Below are 19,361 nucleotides of genomic sequence, written 5' to 3' on the forward strand. Positions count from 1 at the left end.
ATCAATTTGTCTTACGACGGAGCTACGCCGTGACACATTTTGTAGTGAATTTTATCGAATCAAATACCAATCTCATTTTTTACTAATATTATAAATGCGACAGTGGTAGAGCCCGGTTTAACATCTTCGCACGAATTGGCCCGGCTCGCCCGGGGAAATACCACGACCACACAGCAGACAGGCGTCAAGTGGACGCAATTCCGCGTTTCGTCTGATGAGTGTGTGTCTCGGAGGCCTCATTTAGTCTTCTTTCCCTTCCCACCCTTTTTCTTATAAGGAAAGAATGGGAAGTGGCAGTGGACTTTCTTTCTCTCCTCCGTCGATTAAAGGTAGGCAACGCATATGTAATTGCGTATGTCTATGGGCAACGGTCACTTCGCTATTTCAGCGATTTCAGGTCACCGCTTGCTCGTTTGCCACCTTATGATATAAAAAAGCGAATACTGTAGTTATATTTAAGACTAGATTTTTTACCACTTTCGTGCATGTGGATTTAAAAAATCTTGTAAAAAATATAAGTTATGCTACTCATTCATAATGTAGCTTTCTAAAGGCAAAAGAATTTTTTAAATTCGGCCAGTAGTTTTTAAGTTTTTTAATTACAAAACAATCTTTAACCTTTAGAACATTAGTATAGACTACTACGCATTTTTTAAAACTATATTTACTTTAGCTTGGGCAATAAATAAACGGTTCAATTTTAACTAGCAGATGTTAAGATAAATGTCATCTTATGACGTTTGTAGTCACATGCTACATTAAAGAACTTTTATAATAAAAGTCACAGAATGCTGACAGCATTTGGTATATTTTTAGCTGTCGTCAGAGTTGCGGGTTCTTTTATATAGGCGAGCTGCAGACCAACTTTACCAATATGCTTTAGAGTTTTTCTTTTACTTTAACCATAGGAAAGCTTAAAGATTAAACCGTTGCTGTGGCGACAATTTTACCGGATAGTAGCACACTTAAGTAATTTAAGTTGAGCTTAAATAAAAAATTAACGATACTTAATTACAGATGTGAACTTAGTTTTAGTTGGAATTTTTTTCTGGATTTAACTTCTACAGTCTGACAGTATTGATGCTGTGTCTGCTACTATAATTATGGGCACCTTGAATGAACTCATATATTCGACAATTGTACGCTCCGATGTATTTGTGCACAGTGGATATATCCATTAATTTGACGACTTTTGTTGTATTTATATAATTGATTACTTTAGGAGTTCCTATATATTTATATATCTTGCCTGCTATAGTCTTTTTGCAGCTGATTGTTTTACACATTAAGTGGTAAACATATAGCTAAATATTTTTTTTAATAATTAATTTATATTTAGATTTAACTTCTTAACCTAAGATGCAAAATTAATTGAAATAAAATAACCATTATTCAAGATAACGTCGTGTCAGTCTGTAGTCTGTAGCTTTGGTCCGGAAAGCCAAATTTATTGCTATTTTTGCTGAAGATAAACTGTCTTGACATGGGTTGACAGATGCCTGGAAGATATTTTTTGCTTCTTGGCTAATATAGATTGTTAGGAATTGAAGTTTATTTACACTTCAAGTATTTTTTAGAACCTAAAAAATTATAAGTAGATTAACTTCTGTATCTTGTTATCATTATGTCGTGCTAAAATTAAATAACAAAATTGCAAATTTATTATAATTTAGAGAAAATTGTTCGTAAGACACAAACATTTTGAAATAATAGTTTTTTTTTGTTTCCACCGTATGGATTATTAAGTACATTGTGCGTGAAAGAAAGCTGACTTTATTTTGTCCGTAGCACAGATGCGACCCACTTTATATATCCCACAAGAAACTAACTTTGTGCCATAGATCGGAATAAAAGTTTTATAACTAACACATCCGAGAGTAACAGTCAGGTTTTTCCGTATTCATAATCCGATATAAAATTAATTATTATGTTAGATCAGTTCTAATTAGAAGGAAGTTACAAATGAAGTCATTCCGTGTTGCCTTTACATTACTAGCTGTCGCCAGCGAGTCCGTCCGCGCGGCATTGAAAATTACATTGTAGCCGATTTTCAGACCTACTGAACATGTATTTTAATTTTCATAAAAATAAATCAAGCCGTTTCGGAAGAGCATGGTAACTAACATTGTCAGACGAGAATTTTTATATATATAATAATATTTAAAAAAAATACCTAGTGTAAGTAGACAAGTTATTTTAGATATAAATTAAATATTAATATATTAAACGATACCCAAACTAGATATGAAGATGAAATGTAGTTTTCAACATAATTTATTGTTTGTAAGAAAATTTGCTGCTTTTCTTGGAAGTAGTAAATCGCTAGTCTAGTCTTTTTAATGAAAAGAAATGGGTTGAAATGTTTCATTACGTTCTTCATTTTTACAAACGAGACAACAAAGGTCGTCAACCTTGAGTAAGATATTGCGCGACTGCAATTTTATTCCAAATATAAATTTTCGCTATGCGTTTATAAGACTACATCGTTTCTGTTCCCCGTGGCGTTACTTACTATATTTTCTTGAAAGGTTTTTGCAATAAATAATATATTTTTCTTTACTTCAATAAGCAACTTTAAATATAAAAGCAATGCTAATATACAAATATTATTATTTTTTTTTGTTTGTAACGAATAAACTCAAATAATTACTGGGACAATTGAAAAAACTTCAACTATTAGATTGCTACATAATCCCTATGTAACATAGGTGTTTTATACCATTAAAAAGTTTTTTAAAAATAAATATCCTGTGGGAGTCTCAGTCGGAGAATACTTTTTCAAATAAAACGTCTTCTTTAACTCATATATTTCTTTTGGAATTGTAAACAACAAATTTTCAAAAACACTCTTACATTGTCTTCACGATTACTCGAATGTCAGAAAAAACATGGCCGTCATTCAGACGAGCAATTACAATACTTTTAATTTACGATAAAGCTATACTGTCAGATTATTAACATAATAAGTTGAGTACTTCTATTTTGTATTTGAGAATAAAATATTTAAATAATCTGTTGGATCGTAATACAAATGATTAATGTTGTTATTTTAAATAAACAGAAGTTTTATAGCACAGACTAAATAACGTTTTAGGTTATGGAATTACAGAATATATAAAATGGCTAACAATCCGTACAAAAAAACATCGCTAGTTAACTTTATTTAACACAAAGTTATTGTTTTAATGAAAAACAATTACTAAAATGTTCACGTAGTTTTTGATTATTCACTGCGTTTTAACAAATAACTTGTTTTTTCACTTATTTGATTGAATAGTAATTGCGAATGTTATCATTCGGTGTATCTGCCATTAGGGACTCGTTAGTTAATTGCTGCTAGATGGTGGTCGTTGTGCCACAGTCCCCCTGACACAAATTAATTAAATAGCTTTACCTGGAACACAGGACAAGGTCGTGTGATATTTGCCTTTCATATACAGGATCATACTGACTTTATTTTTATGTCATGGGTCTATGTAACGTTGTATACTTACAGTTAACAGATCCTTCATCATAACCTTGGCCCCTTAACTAGGTTTACCTATATTAAAGGAGTCAACTGCCCTTACTACACTATGTTATTAGAGATGAGAATTAGACGGTATTTTAACATGAAGAGAGTCGAAATAGTGCTAACAACAGATCATTTCTCAAAATTATAAATGCTAATGTTTAGATGGATGGATGGATGTTTGTTTGAAGGTATCTTAGGAACGGCTCAAGGGATCTTAATGAAACTTGGCACAGAATATAGTCTGGAAGAACACGTAGGCCACTAATTAAGATTTTTTTAGTTAAGCGCGACAGGAGCCGCGGTTCATAGTTAGTTCTATAATTAGGTTGTGCGAGGTGCCGAAAATTGAAACTTCAGTAAAATAGATAATTTTTAACCCAGTGGGACAGGAGGGACTAACATAGATTGCGGGGTATGTAGTATACTAGCTGTCGCCAACGACTCCGTCCGCGGGGAATTAATAAAAAGAACCTAATAAGTAGTTTATGTGTTCTTCTGGACTATGTTCTATATCTATGCTTAATTTCAGCGAGATCTATGTAGCCGTTCTGGAGATACCTTTAATCATCATCATCACCATCAGCTCACTATACGTCCCCACCGAGGGGCTCGGAGCCTACCCTAAGTTAAGATTGATTAGGACATAGTCAAACACGCTGGCCAAGTGCGGGTTGGTTGACTTCGCACATATCTTTGAATTACTTCTCAGATATGTGCAGGTTGCATCACGATGTTTTCTTTCACCGTAAGAACGTCGGATACATGTACATATGTAAATCGGAAATCGACAAACATATTGGTACATGGCGGGATTCGAACCCAGATTGCACGTCAAGTGCTTGACCCCTGAGCCACCGACGCTCTGATACCTTCAAGCAAACATCCAAATATTCGCATTTATAATATTAGTAAGATAGTAATAACGAGTAAAGTCAGAAATAAATAAATAAGGGCAAAAATTATTTATAGTGAATATACTAGTTACATACAAATACGAGTATACTAAACAGATTAAACAACTTTTATAATATATAATAATGCGTGTCTATGAATACAAACATATAGATTCTAAGGAAATGCAATAATTAACTTAGGGAGTGCTAAGTTTATTATTACTTTTCTAAGTATTAAAGTTTTAAGTATTTAATGCTTTTAAAATTTACATTTGCCTATTTTAATAATTTGCAAATGTAACTCAACGTTTTCTTGCTTAAATTATTTCATAGCAACGACCACTAAATTATTTTTAATGATTACGACATTATATAATTAGGTACAAGATTAAATAACAAAAATATACATCGGAATTGTGGTACATTCTGATAAATATTTTCGCAATATTGTTATTTTAACACAAAAACAATGAGGATATAACAATCATAACAAGTACTTTAAATTGAACGCAATTCATTACATTATAATGTCCGACTGTTAACGAAATATAATTTTTTTCACAATCCACTTTGTAATTCTTCATACTTTTTCGTCTATACATTATAAGTTTGTAGTCGGCTTTATTTAGATTAGCTTCAATTTATTGTTCGATCTGTCATCTTATAGTCTTTGATGTTTTTTGAATTGCTAATTAGTATTATCTCTATGATTTCCTCGTAATTTTAATCTTACAGTATAAGGTCGCACAATTCAAAATTTATTTATTAAAACAATATCGTAAAATGAAGCGAAATTTCTTTGATTACGTCAATATGTAACAACTTTCAACTCGCAACCGAAAGGATCAAATAAACAGCTAAATTAATGGTGTTGCCGTTTGTACCGCCGTACTTCATTAGGTTAGTATGATGACGAACATTTCAAGACCAAGATAAGATAAATCTCGAGTTTTAGCGAGACTAACGAACAACAATTTTTATATACATATAGAGTATTTGAAATAATGACGGTTATATTTATTGTTTACAATTATATAAGTCCTCGTATCGTTACGTATATATGCTATGTCGCATTGCGTTAAAACAAATCTTATTAAATTTACAATACTTGTTTGGAATATATCTAATAATCACAATTGCAGGCAGGGTAACATAAAATTACTGGATATTAAGTTAATTCATATCTAACCTATCTATTCTGTATTCGAACTAACCAGAGTAGCTATGCCCGGCATTTTCCTGGTGACGTCAGTCTTATAAATATTATAAAGTACTATTAATTTAAAATTCAGTCTCTAATCTGTCTGTTCAGAGTTAACACGTCTCCTAATAATGACCAGTAGAATATTATTATGCCTATTAATAGTGTGCGTGACAACAAATCTCAGCAGATTTTTAATGAAAAGTTTAGCAAGAGCAGCAGTACGTAGTAGTCATGATCACTCATCGAATTCGAGCTCGTGGAACAAGCCTAATTATCTGTCATCTTCATCGGGATTATTATTATTCATTATCATTCATAATATATGGAGTATGTGAATGAAGATATTTTGACGGGACTCGCTTTGGACAACTTGGTCTGAAATCATTACCAGTACCACGATCACTATTACTACGATGATTACTATGAAACAAGTTATCATTCAGTTACTAAGGAAAAAGCTATGTAAACAGTCAAATACCTAATCAATCAGTTTGGCGACTGTCAGTTAATATTGTCTTGTGAGTTTCTTTGTATATAAATAAATAAAAAAAATGGAAGACTAGAAGTGCTGAAAATACCGTGTGAAATTCATTGAAGATGGTAAGCGCTGTTACAGTATCACAGGCTTCCGAAACGCAGATCGTCTCAGTCAAACCACTAAATCTATAGACCGCAATAACAGACATTAAGATAAAGTGCCGAACACTAGCAATAACACTATGGTACCATTGACTGTAACTACAGTTAACTAAACAACTTGCACCTCAGCCACAAACACAACCGACCCCCTTCAGGTTAAGAGCCCCCCAATAAACGCAAAGAACATGAAATTGCAGTAGAAATTGTAACAAGCGAACATCTCATAAGAAACGAAATTGACTGCAGTGTTTTAATTAAATATTTGAAGGTCACGAAGAAAGAAAAACCAAAATAATTTTTTCACCAAAGAGTAAAATAGAATCAAGGCTCGAAATGCTTTATTTTTACAAACGGACAGCAAAAGTCGTCAAACTTGAGTAAATGCCTTTCCTTTACTCGTAATAGATATCTGTCACTGTTTACTTCAAATGTTTAAGTTTAACGTGGAAACGTGTGGAGTTCATTTAGATTTAAAGTACCCAATAAATTAAATAATTTAAGTTATCTTTAAGAACAACGAGTCAATCCGTCAGTCTTCAAAGCCTAAAAAAATATGCTGTTTTCAAGCACATAAATAAATTCGTTACATATGTAATTTATCTGAAGTTGTATTTATTTTTTACCCTTCAATCATCTGTCATTGTTTGTCTCTGGTAAGCATCATTGGTCATCAATTACATGTCGCGTACATTTTGCTGTTTTCTCCTTTTGTTCGAAATAAAACAGGTTTAGGGTGGATTTTAAATAACGATAAATGTTATTGTTAATTTAAAAATGGAATAATTTTGAACAAACCTACAGACATTTTTCATTTCTGTAAAATGCTTTTAAGGTAGATTTAATCTGTCTGAAAAGATAAGAACGTAATGTTTATAATGTAATTTATACGTATTAAGTGGAAAGTGCGATTGTTTTGGTAACGTAATGTCGTAACTTGAACACAATGACGGAGACATAAACGTAATTTGACTTTATTTGGGGGTTGATACCATCTACCAAGATTTTCTAGTGAACCAATGACTTTTCTACGTTGTCAAGGTCAAAAGGGCAACATTGTGACATAAACCCTTTCCGTTTATTGTATTTTATAAGGGACTGCTTAAAATTGCAATATTTTTCTGTTATTTCTACGTTTTATTTATTTTAAAAAACTATTATTTAATTAGAATTATTGAACAGATGTAAAATTTAGAAAGAACTAAGCATAGAGAAACAAAAGTTTTGTTTATGAGATAAATTGAGAATTCAAATTGAACAGTATTAATATAAACAACAAATGTAATAGTGTAAACTTCCTGCAATGTGCTATTCGAAAGATGTTTCATTTCATAAGATTAAAAGAGCTAGTAATTTTGTAAAAATAATAAACTAATATAGTATAAAGTATCCTCTGTTATTGTTTAGTAGACTAGCTGTCGCCCGCGACTCCGTCCGCGTGAAATGAAAAAAAAAAACCTAATTAGTTCCCGACAATTTTTCTTTCTTTTCTTACCTTTTAAACCTTCCCTAGACCTTCATAAACATTACAAGGCTAAGATAAGATAAATCCGTTCAGCCAATCTTGAGTTTTAGAGAGACAAACGAAAAATTTACCCTGTATTTGTAACATTTCTCACTGACGCTTCGCTCCTATTGGTCGCTGCGTAATGTTATATAGCCTAAAGCGTTCCTTTATAAATGGACTATCCAACAAAAAAAAGAATTTTTCAAATCAGACCAGTAGTTCCTGAGATTAGCGCGTGTAGACAAACAAACAAACTTTTCCGCTTTACAATATTAGTATAGATAAATACAATAGTTTCATAGTCAATGAATTTACTTTTTATTACTTTGGCACAATTTTATTTGAATCGAATAGCAATGAGAATGATTTAGTATGGTGAAATAAACATGGCGAATGGTTTAAATAATTTCCATATTGACAAAAAAGAATTTATTGATTGCCAGCTTTTGCCCGCGACTCCGACAGCGCGATATTAAAAAAAAAGAACAGGATGTATACTATGCGTTATTCGAGAATGTCCTACATCTGTGCCAAATTTCGTCGACATTCGTTTATCTGTTCTGGAGATACGTAGTAATAAGCGTCCGTCCAAACTTTCTCATTTCGTTCGAAGCTCATAAAATAAAAAATTAAAAATATTACATTAATTTACGAAAACGCCTGCGATATAATATCGGCAAACATACGATTAAGTCATAGCATAACAAGACAATAGGACAAAATGAAAAGGAAAAATATTTAAAGATGTTTTAACTTTTTCAAATGATTTTATTCGTATAACTATTTATTACCACTTTTATGTCAGTGAACTAGGACTTTCTTTTCTTATATTTCCGTTTCATTATAAAGCAAAGAGAAAATAAATGAAATAATTGGATTGGATGAACTGCCTGAAAAATATTGTTTTAATACTAGAACAGACAATGTCGTACGTACAATTTTATACGTATTATATCATAATTATATTACGGTACATCAATATTTTGAAGTCATTCTTCTATCTAAGATAAGTCTATAGGCCGTGGGTTTAACACTTCACTAGGAATCTGTTGGTTCTGGGTTCGATTCCCACCATGTAAACAATGCCACACTTGTGTCAGAACTTATTATGAAAGAACACAATAATTATTTATTCCACGCGAACGGAGTAATGGGCAAAATGTAGTGTTAATAAAATTGATGCTTCATGTACGGCCTTGACTTGAAAATGTTTTGTAAACCGCATTGTATGATTGTACAAACTTGACGATGACAATACAATGAAAACAATCATGTCATTTATTTCGTTTGTTGTATACATTATTGCGAAATCTAATAAACATGTTATTTAACTGCATTATATAATTCTAGAAATGAGCTTTTTATTAAAAGCAAATTGAAGTACCGGCAGGATGGAATTATTGAATTTAGCATGGTTCACTTCTTTCTTTCTTTTCATCAAAAAAATAACTGTACGCGAGGATAATATTTGTAGATGTATAGGATATAAATTAAAAAAAATGTTTTAGAAAAAAAAAAGTAAAAATCCCTACTTGGGCTTTGTCTTATGATTTACGTACAATCTATGTTTCAGATTATGTATATGTGTAGATGTAAAAATTAAAAAAAAAACGGGAAACACCGGCTAGCAAAACCTTTCGATCAAAAAAAAAATCAAATTCGGAGCACCGGGGGCGGAGTAAAGCGGTAACACACATAAAAAAAGAGCATACAGACGACTTTTGAAGTCGGCTAAAAATAGATAATTGTAAACGCAACGGACTTGGCATTGCCGTCACGCAATTGCAATAGTTATCTGAGAATCTTCATTTTTGTACATACTGTACATTATTAAAAAAAAGTTGAAAAAATTATGAGTACAAAGTCGTGATGGTGGTCAAGCGCTACTTTATTTATTACTGGCCTTCACCCGCGACTCCGTTCGCGCGGAATTAAAAAATAAACATAATTAGTAGCCTATGAGTTTTTCCAGACTATGTTCTATACGTATGCCAAATTTTATTGAGATCCGTTCAGCCGTTCTGGAGATAGCGTCAAACAAACATTCATCCATCTAAACATTCGAATTTATAATTTAAGTAAGATATTAGTAAGATAAAAATAAGTAAACAAGCTATCACGCAAGTATCTTCTTAGAACTCATTTAGATAATAAATGATTGTAGTTAAAAGAATATCTATGTTTTAAATGATGGGGTCATTACTTAACGGTTATGCCAAGGATACAGATTGTAAGTGCCGTCTGATAAATTCACTTAACAGTAAAATGTAAAATCATCATCATCATCAACCTGCCCTTATCCCTATCGAGGGACGGCACAGTATGTACTACTCCTCCATACATGTCTATCAGCCGTCATATCCGAGTCTACTCCCTTCATACGCATATCCTCTTTCACACAGTCATTCCATACTTTTTTTTGGTCTTCCTCTACCCTTGTAGCCATTCACATTCAATCTCATTACTTTTTTGCTTATATCATCATCATCCCTCCGCATAACATGTCCAAACCACGCTAATCTTTCACTCCTCAATTTCTCGATCACTGGCGCTACTTTCAAACTTCCTCTAATGTAGAACAAAATATAACAAAATTATGACCATTTTATGTATTTTGTTTACTTCACAACATTCTCCAGTTTTTATTAAAAAAAGATATCATAACAAGTATTAAATCAACAAAGTTTCTGCTTACTATTTATTAGATAACGACAACCACTTACTATGAATGATTACGACATAATAAAGTTAGAGGCAAAAACATAAATATCTTAATATACTAATTATTTATCATACAATTAACAAAGATATCGTAATCATAACAAGTACTTTAAATTGAACGCAGTTCATTTTCACAGCTTTAGATGTTCGACTGTTAACGAAATATAAAATTTTTTCACAATCCACTTTGTAATTTGTCACACCTTCTCTACTGTACATTATAATTTTGCAGTCGGCTTTTTTAGATACGTATATTCTTCTATTTATCGTTGGATCGAACAAAGTTGTCATCTTCCAGTCTTTAATATTTTTCGAATTACTTAAAGTTTTTATTTCGTTACTTTGAAGTGGTAATTCCTCATTCCATGGGCCAACGTCGACTTGATCTTCATCCATTTTCTTATAGTTATAATCGTGAATGTAGCTTCGAAGAAATGCTTGAGCTATATCGCAATAAACAGTGACAGTATCAACTATTTCCATATCTTCAATTCTCAGCCAGCATTGTTCCGAACGATCGTTACGGTTCGGAAGTTCGAAGGGTATTGGAAAAACTGCGTACGGTTTCGTATTGACGGACTCTTTTGTAACAACAAAAGAGATAAATGTAATGGTCATTGTAGCACTGAGTAACATTTTAACGGTGCACTTGCTTCAACACCATTATTGTAACTAAACTGAACTAAACGTTCGTTACGACTCGAGTAGACCACCTGAGCCTCGCGTACAACACTCAATTATAAGTGAAAATAGGTTATTACTGAATCGCTCCTTCTTATAACTAACGTGACCATTTATTTTTTGCCTGAGTGAGACATCTGCAACAATAGAACTATAAAAATTGTACTTTACAACTTCTTTGTTTTAGAAGATTGAATGACACAAAATAATCATTGCACTAAACGAATTAGTAAGCCCTAGTACTAGCAACACTTTAAAGACGTATTTTTGTATTTGTCTGCTGAATCTTTTTCATAATATCCGGTCTTGTTTTGAGAATTAGTGTGAAACACAGTACATATTTTATTTATATTTTTATTCGTAATCAAAATATATATTATATAATTTGCATTATTTCATATATTGCGTTATCCGCCCAAAGCAGAAAATATTTGATACGTAATTTCTCTATCACATATGAAACAAGGGTTGTACAGTTGGGCTGTGAGTTATTTTATTACCTTATTCCTTGTGCCTTTCCTCGTTCGTGTTTTACCGTTTACGTCATAAAAAATATATATATGAAATAAAATCATTGAATCATATACTGTAACTAAGAGGTTATTAATGAAAATTTATGTTTATTTTCGAGTATTTACCATTCCATTCACTTGATAAACCTCAAGATTTTAGGTAAATAGTATACAAGGTAAATGTCGATAAACAGCCAATTAACATTATGTTTTAAAGATCATATACTGTATTTTTTTAAAGAATTAAAATAATTTAATTTGTGTTATTTTTGAACAAAAAAAAACATTTAACGATCTTCTTAAAAACATAATTATATTGAGCTATTTATCGACGTTTACCGAGTATTTTCGTGTATGTTCAAAATAAACAATAATCACAGACTTTTCGAACCTTTACCATAGTTAATTGGTAAATCTAAGAATTTATGTGAGTTCGTGATTTTGGATTTTGGAGTAACATATATATTTTGCATTATGCAAACTTATTCAAAGATTTTGTTCATCAAAAATTTGTCATTATGTATTTAATAATGAGACTCACGTGCGGTGTTGTCACTGACACGGTCCATTGGCGTTACAGACGAATGCACAACAGTTAGCTCATTGTAGTCGGCCCTTCAATTGCATCACATTTTATTTACATAAAAACAATTAAGTGAAAATTTTATGGACAGGAAACAGCTTTCGTTTAGTTCCCCGCAGCAATGGGACTGCGTTAATATTTTGGTATCAGCACCGACATATCGTTGAATTTTGGGACACGTTGTATATAAAATGAAGTCTACTGTTACTACCTTCCATTAAAAGCTCCGTCAATAGTTCAGTTCGGAGATTATCCGGAACATCCTTTCGGAAAGCCAGACACAGTGTTAAGAATTAGTTATTGCTAAAAGTAATAATTAACATCTTAAGTATTAGTTGACAGTACGCATAGTTTGAGAAGACTTTAGGAAATCGGTGGCTGCGCAGCGTAAGGATGTTTATTCCAGTGTTTTATTTTTATACTGACACTAGGTAAACAAATCCTAAGAACTTGAATAAAAAGTTGCTCGCCTTCATAAGTGTAATCTGAAAGGTTATTCACCAGTTTTAACATTTTTGACTTTGGTACCGAACCAATACTCATACGTTTAATTTAGAAGTTTAAATAAAATATACAAATTTTATTATTAAAAAGTAAATAAAAAAATTAGCGAAAAATTTGTAAATTTATTTCTTTTCTGTTTGTTTCCGCTTTTATAAGATAAACGTTTAATTTATCTTAATAATTACATTGTAGTTAGACAAAATATTTATGTAGTAAAGGCCAAAGAGTATCCTAACTGTTGAATTCGACTGCTTTGACCCTTGTATTGATGAATATCACATCTTTATTTTTACAAAGAGAACGAAAGAGACAGCAACATTTGTTAATACAAGTTTCACTGCAGTCAAAACCCACAGTAAGATAAACACAGTTGTAGTTGAAGAGCTAAAGATGATACAAAAGGTTTGAAGCTGCCATATTACAAACAATTTTATTTCACACAACCTCTTATAAATTAATTTTAAAATAATATAATCCTAGTAAATTATCTAAGAAAATCATATAGATAAACTTAAACCTTGTCATCGATATGTCTGCGCCATTCGTATATAATAACGACCTCAACATATGTGTCCTTAAGTAAATAGAATTGAACAATAAAGTACATTTCTATGTTATTAAATATCACATCAAAAGCATAATAATCGAAATTCATTGTTTTAAAATTGCAAACATGTGTTGAGTCATATAATTTTCATTTTTTGTAATATAATGCAAAATATTAACGAACGAATTAATAAATTAGTCATAACCGGTTTCAACGTGAGCACTGATAAGGATAACAATCCATTAAATTAAGTACAGCAAAGTAATAAACAAAAATGAAAGTATTTTTATGTGTCCTAAACACATTGTTGCACCGCTGTAAGTGCGATCGTTAACGTAGTACAAAACTTTATCACAATCCACTTTATAGTTTGTCACCCCTTCTCTACTGTACATTATCACTTTACACAACGCCTTTTGAGTTACATATATCCTCATACGGGTTATAGGATCCAATACTGTTGTCATCTTCCAATCCTTTATATCCTGATCTCTGTCCGGAAATCTGAACATAACATCCTCAATGGGTAAAGGTTCTTCGTTCCACAGACTAACGTCAACATCGTCTTCTGTTATCTTCCTCGAGTTGTAATCATGGATGTATTTACGAAGAAATGCCTGCGCTATAGTGCAATATATAGCAACGGTTTCTATAACATCTTCGTCTTCGATTCGTAACCAACATTGGGTTGCCCGATCGTTTCTATTAGGTAAATCAAATGGCACTGGAAATACGATATAGGGTTTCGTAGTTTTTACACTTTCCTTACATATAACGGTTGATATTAAAAGAACTTTAAAAAATACTGTGAGCAACATTTTATATGTGCAGCTGTGATGACATCATGATCGGAACTAAACGATAGCCGTGACAATTCTATGCCACTACCGCAAAGACGGACGAGTTCAGTCGACCTTCACATCGGCAATTACACCTGGATACAGATACCTTGTTGCGGATTAACAACTTATTGTTTAGATTTTAAGATACACCTTTGAATAGAGGAATCTGCATTAGAATAAGGCGTATGCTATTGTTCGTTTCTTATAAACACACTGGAAATAAAGAGGATTGTAGAAGGTAGATAAAATATACTTACGAACAAAATAATCGCGATTCTCGATCAATTTAACTACTGGTCTTGTCGAACATAAATTATATAATTAATAAAAAAAAATTATAATAGAAGAGGGCAATTATAATTATAACTCGACTGGGATTCGAAATCTGGTAGCTAGGACACTAACACGTAGCTATAAATATTTGCAGGAAATAACCGTAATTAACTGCATTTTATGTTATTCACTTCCGATAATATCGCGGGTCATTTTCCGCATAAACAACCTCACTTTATCGTGTAGTCTTTTAAACATAATATATAGTATTCATTCACTTACACAGTAATGTATAAACATTATCTTTAGCTTGTTTATTAGCAGTTGATAGCGACTTCATCTCCGCGGAATTAAAAAAAAATACTAATAAATATAGTCTGTCACAGGGTACTGTCTTCTCAAAAGTGTATTGTCAAATCGGTTAGATAGTTTCAGACCCTATTCACTACAAACAATCAAATATTTCTTTTTTATAAATTTGTATACACACCAGTCTACTCCAATGTTTATTTCTACTGTTCGATTATCTATATGTGAAAATTTTCTAAAGCGATTAATTCATCTACACTGAAATGTTTGGAAACTTAAAATGTTCGTTAAATCCTGTCCCGCTACTAATAACATGCATTAAATTCACTTTTACATTAAAAACAAGCTTTGAGTGAATAATAGAGTATTTGAAATAATTTCGATTACATTCATTGTTTACAATTATCTAAGTTTTTGTTTCGTTACGTATATATGCTATGTCGCGTTGCGTTAAAACAAATGATATTAAATATAACAAATAATCACAATTACAGCCAGGGTGACACAAAAACATCTCGATATTAAGTTTACTTCACCTCTAACCTGTCTTTATCTGTGTTCTTCGAACGAATAAGTAGTCGCAAGTGTAGAAACTCGGTATTCCCAACACTTTGCCTGTTGACGTCAGCCTTTTAAATAATATAAACAACGATTCATTTCAAATCCAGTTTCGAATGTGCCTGGGCAAAGATAACACGTCTCGTCACAATGACGAGTAGACTATTATTATGTCTCTTAATATTGTGCGTTACATCAAATCTCGTGTACTGTAGATTTGGATCCAGAAGTAGTGGAAGATCAAGTTCTAGTGGAAGCCGCTCTTGGGGACGGAGTAGTAGTAGTTATTCTAGACCTTCGTCGAGTTCGAGCTCGTGGCACAAGCCTAGCTACCCGTCATCTTCGTCGGGATTATCTGGATCAGGATGGAGCAAGCCTAGCTACCCGTCATCTTCGTCAGGACTATCCGGATCTGGGTGGAGTAAACCCAGCTACCCAATATCATTATCGGGATTATCCGGATCAAGTTGGAGTAAGCCCAGCTACCCGTCATCTTCATCTGGATTGTCCGGATCAGGTTGGAGTAAGCCTAGCTATCCGTCATCTTCATCTGGATTGTCCGGATCAGGTGGGAGTAAGCCTAGCTACCCGTCATCTTCATCTGGATTGTCCGGATCAGGTTGGAGTAAGCCTAGCTATCCGTCGTCTTCATCTGGATTGTCCGGATCAGGTGGGAGTAAGCCTAGCTACCCGTCATCTTCATCAGGATTGTCCGGATCACCATGGAGTAAGCCCAGCTACCCGACATCTTTATCAGGATTGTCCGGTTCTGGCTTAAATAAACCGAGCTACCCATCGTCATCATCAGGTCTGTCTGGGTCAGGGACAAGTAAGCCAGCATTACCGAGTTTTAGTTGGAACAAACCAATTAAACCGTCTTTATCTTTAGGGTTACCTGAACTACGTCCGAATAAACCGAGCTACCCGTCTTCATCAGGACTGTCTGGCAGTGGGTCAAGTAAACCTAGTTATCCGTCTTCATCGACAGGACTATCAGGTTCGGGATTACAAAAGCCAGGTTTAACTGGTACAGGGTCTCATAGCTATCCTCCATCAATTGGCGTGGCTGGCAGTGGAAGAACTAAACCACCGTCATATTCTGGAGCACCTCAGCATCCAACTTCGAACGGCAACAGTTTTAATAAGCCTTCATATGAAACACCGTACCGTCATAGTCATATCTCCAATTCTCATTCTGGTTATGGAAGCCACAATGGAGGATTTGGCAATACACATACGACTTATGTGCTACCACCAAATTATCATACGTATCCCCAGTATGTGTATGTAAGTGAGTATCGAAATTCAGGAAGTCGGTATGGAGACATTTTGACGGGACTCGCTTTGTACAACTTGGGTCGATCTCACAGCCACCACTACCACGATCATTATTACTACGATGATTACTATGAAACAAGACGTCACTCACCGAGTTACACAGGCAACAGCTATGTTAACAATCAAATACCTAAACAAAAAGCGAGATGCACCTTAAGAGTTACGGAAAATGGAAGACTAGAAGTGTTGAAAATACCGTGTGAAATTGTTACTACATTCGTTGAAGATGGTAAGCGTTCTAATTACACACAGACACAAACAAATAGTACAGTTTGTTTTACTAACACCACTACTGTAACTGTAAATACTACAACGGCAACAGTGATCCCAACAAATACCACACCAGCTGTTTCAAACAATTCGCTTACTGTCACCACACCATTGCCTGCTTTATTACAAAATACAACAGAACAGACTAGAGCAACATTAAATTTAACCGATTCAAATATTCAGAACATAACATTTAGCACACCTGTTTCAAATATCACAGCACTGGAAACTCAAAATGTTACAGTATCAGAGGCTTCCGAATCACAAAACATCTCAGTCAAACGACTAAATCCGCAGAACGCTACATTAGATATTACTCGGCTAAAAAATGACACCGTACAACATTCTACAAATAATACTACAACTGTAAGAACTGACCCGGCAACATTAGTGACAGACGTCAGTAATATTACAACTGTAAGAATTGACCCGGCAACAGTAGTGACAGACATCAATAAGTCTAATCAAGATAAAGTGCCAAACACTAGCAATAACACTATGGTACCTTTGACTGTAACTACGGTTAACTACACAACATGCACTTCAGTCACAAACACGACCGACCCCCTTCAGGTAAAGGGCCCCCCAGTAAACGCAAATAACATGAAATGTGCGGTAGAAATTGTTACAAGCGAACATCTCATAAGAAACGAAGTTGACTGCAGTGTTCTAATGAAATATTCGAAGATGCCGGAGAAAGAAAAACCAAAAGAAAATAGAAGCAGTTTTTTGCCACCAAAGAGTACAATAAAATCTTGGCTTAAAAATCCTCCATGGTGGTTGTCTATATTTATTGCAGTATGAGAGAAAATGTGCAAATTTATGGATGTGTTTTAAACAGTGATTAATGAACTTATGTTAAAAATGTTCCTATTATAGACTGTTAGTACTTATATATGAAGTAGAGTTCTGTGAATGTACCGTTATATGAAGTAATATTCTACAAATTGTAATATATTAAGTGAAACTATGGTATGAAATAAGGTTCCAAGTAAAAATAAATATACATGATGATAAATGATCCTTTTTTTATTTTTCGCAACATTTATTTAGTGAAATTGATGATTAAAATTTAATTAAAAACTTAATAATTTGTACTTTAACTATTGCCTTTGAGTGCAGTCAAGAAAACAGTAAATATCTTAAACAAATTTTCAAATGTAAAATAGTAAAAGTAAAGATGAGTATTCAGTTTGTTGCTTATCCTATTTTTGTTCCTGTTTTCTAAAGATACTCGATTAAATCTTAAACATTCACTTGTACTAAACAACCGTAACCGAGAGTTAAAATAATAAAAGTCCTCTTCAATAGTATTTATTATTATGGAATAAGGTTTTAACAAAATTTGCTTTGGCCGAGTCTCTCCTAGCATTACAGGACTAGATTGGAATAATACCTAATAAATCAAATTACAAAATTATAGGCTACAATTGATTTTGATGTCCTAAAAAAACAATTCATATTTAATTAGAAACAGATATGCATCAATATTAAAAATTTTAGGTGCTTTGGAATTTATTTATCAACTAGCTGTCCCTGCTACTTTGTCCCAATGAAATTCGATCTTGTCATTTTAGTTTACTTATTTTACTAACAGTTATAGTACATAACAACAAAACATTTAAACAAAAAACATTCACATAAAACTCACATATTTTAATACTAACTTTCATCCCCTATTCCCAATTGTTATTTTGCACCCTTGAGTGTAACATTTTTACAAACATTGAATGGCATATTTATTTATATTAAATTAACAGCCTAAAAAAATAAGTTTCAAGCTTTTATTTGTAAAAATTACAATTCTTCCATACAAATTTCCAAACCTCTTTTTAACCCCTTACAAACTTTTTTCGCATTAAAAAGTCTATGTTCTTTCCCAGGCTCTAGACTATCTTTATATCTAATTTCATTAAAATCGGTTCAGTAGATTTTGCATGAAAGGACAAACTGACAGACAGACAGAGTTACTTTTGCATGTACAATATTAGTAAGGATTTCTACAAAAATTGTATTTGTTCAATTGAAAGCATGTAAATGTTAAATTCCCGGAATATCTTCTAAGGGCTGTCACTTCCTTTGTTGGTCCAGTCACCTGAAACATGAAAAAAAAAATGTTTACTTCACATACATTTTAACAAGTTTGTTGTTCTTAATATTAATTGAAAAGATTTTTTGATATTATGTATTGGTGTTAACACAAACATGATTCATATAATTTATTTATAGTTTTCATGTTTATAGATGTTCTTAGTAGATTTTGCAAAAAATGTTACATAAACCACTTTAGTTCCAGGTTAGTCATATGTACTTCTAAATACATAATAGTGAAGCAGTGCTAGACTGGCCAACTGTGAATTGAGGAAAATGTATACATAGATAATAATCAAATCTTACCATGAACAATGAAACCATAGTTTGTTTCATTTCTTTTCGTTAATTTTGTGTTGAAACATGCCAAAAATCTTT

At 32.7% G+C, this 19,361-nt stretch overlaps 2 protein-coding genes and 1 long non-coding RNA gene across 4 annotated transcripts in view; 2 read left to right on the plus strand and 1 right to left on the minus strand.

Moving 5' to 3' along the window:
* AdoR (Adenosine receptor) overlaps nucleotides 1-19,361 on the plus strand; it is a 49,504-nt gene that overhangs the window by 19,518 nt on the left and 10,625 nt on the right. The window lies entirely within an intron of this gene.
* LOC106127099 (mucin-3A) lies at nucleotides 15,335-17,895 on the plus strand. Of its 2 annotated transcripts, none has more exons than XM_013325083.1 (2): nucleotides 15,335-16,092; nucleotides 16,174-17,895. In XM_013325083.1, exons 1-2 carry the CDS (start codon nucleotides 15,435-15,437, stop codon nucleotides 17,694-17,696), a joined length of 2,181 nt encoding a protein of 726 aa, XP_013180537.1. In that variant the 5' UTR covers nucleotides 15,335-15,434; the 3' UTR covers nucleotides 17,697-17,895. The 2 variants fall into 2 exon arrangements, with proteins under 2 accessions (XP_013180537.1, XP_013180536.1); XM_013325082.1 differs by having other exon boundaries at nucleotides 15,335-15,903; nucleotides 15,955-17,895.
* On the minus strand, nucleotides 18,191-19,361 carry LOC106127102 (uncharacterized). Its single transcript, XR_001228393.1, has 2 exons — nucleotides 19,290-19,361; nucleotides 18,191-18,987 (listed from the first exon to the last, which is right to left on the minus strand). It is a non-coding gene; the product is annotated as an uncharacterized LOC106127102 (long non-coding RNA).

The sequence above is a fragment of the Papilio xuthus genome, unplaced genomic scaffold, assembly GCF_000836235.2.
Source record: "Papilio xuthus unplaced genomic scaffold, Pxut_1.1 DF824888.1, whole genome shotgun sequence".
Classification (NCBI taxonomy): Eukaryota; Metazoa; Arthropoda; class Insecta; order Lepidoptera; family Papilionidae; genus Papilio; species Papilio xuthus.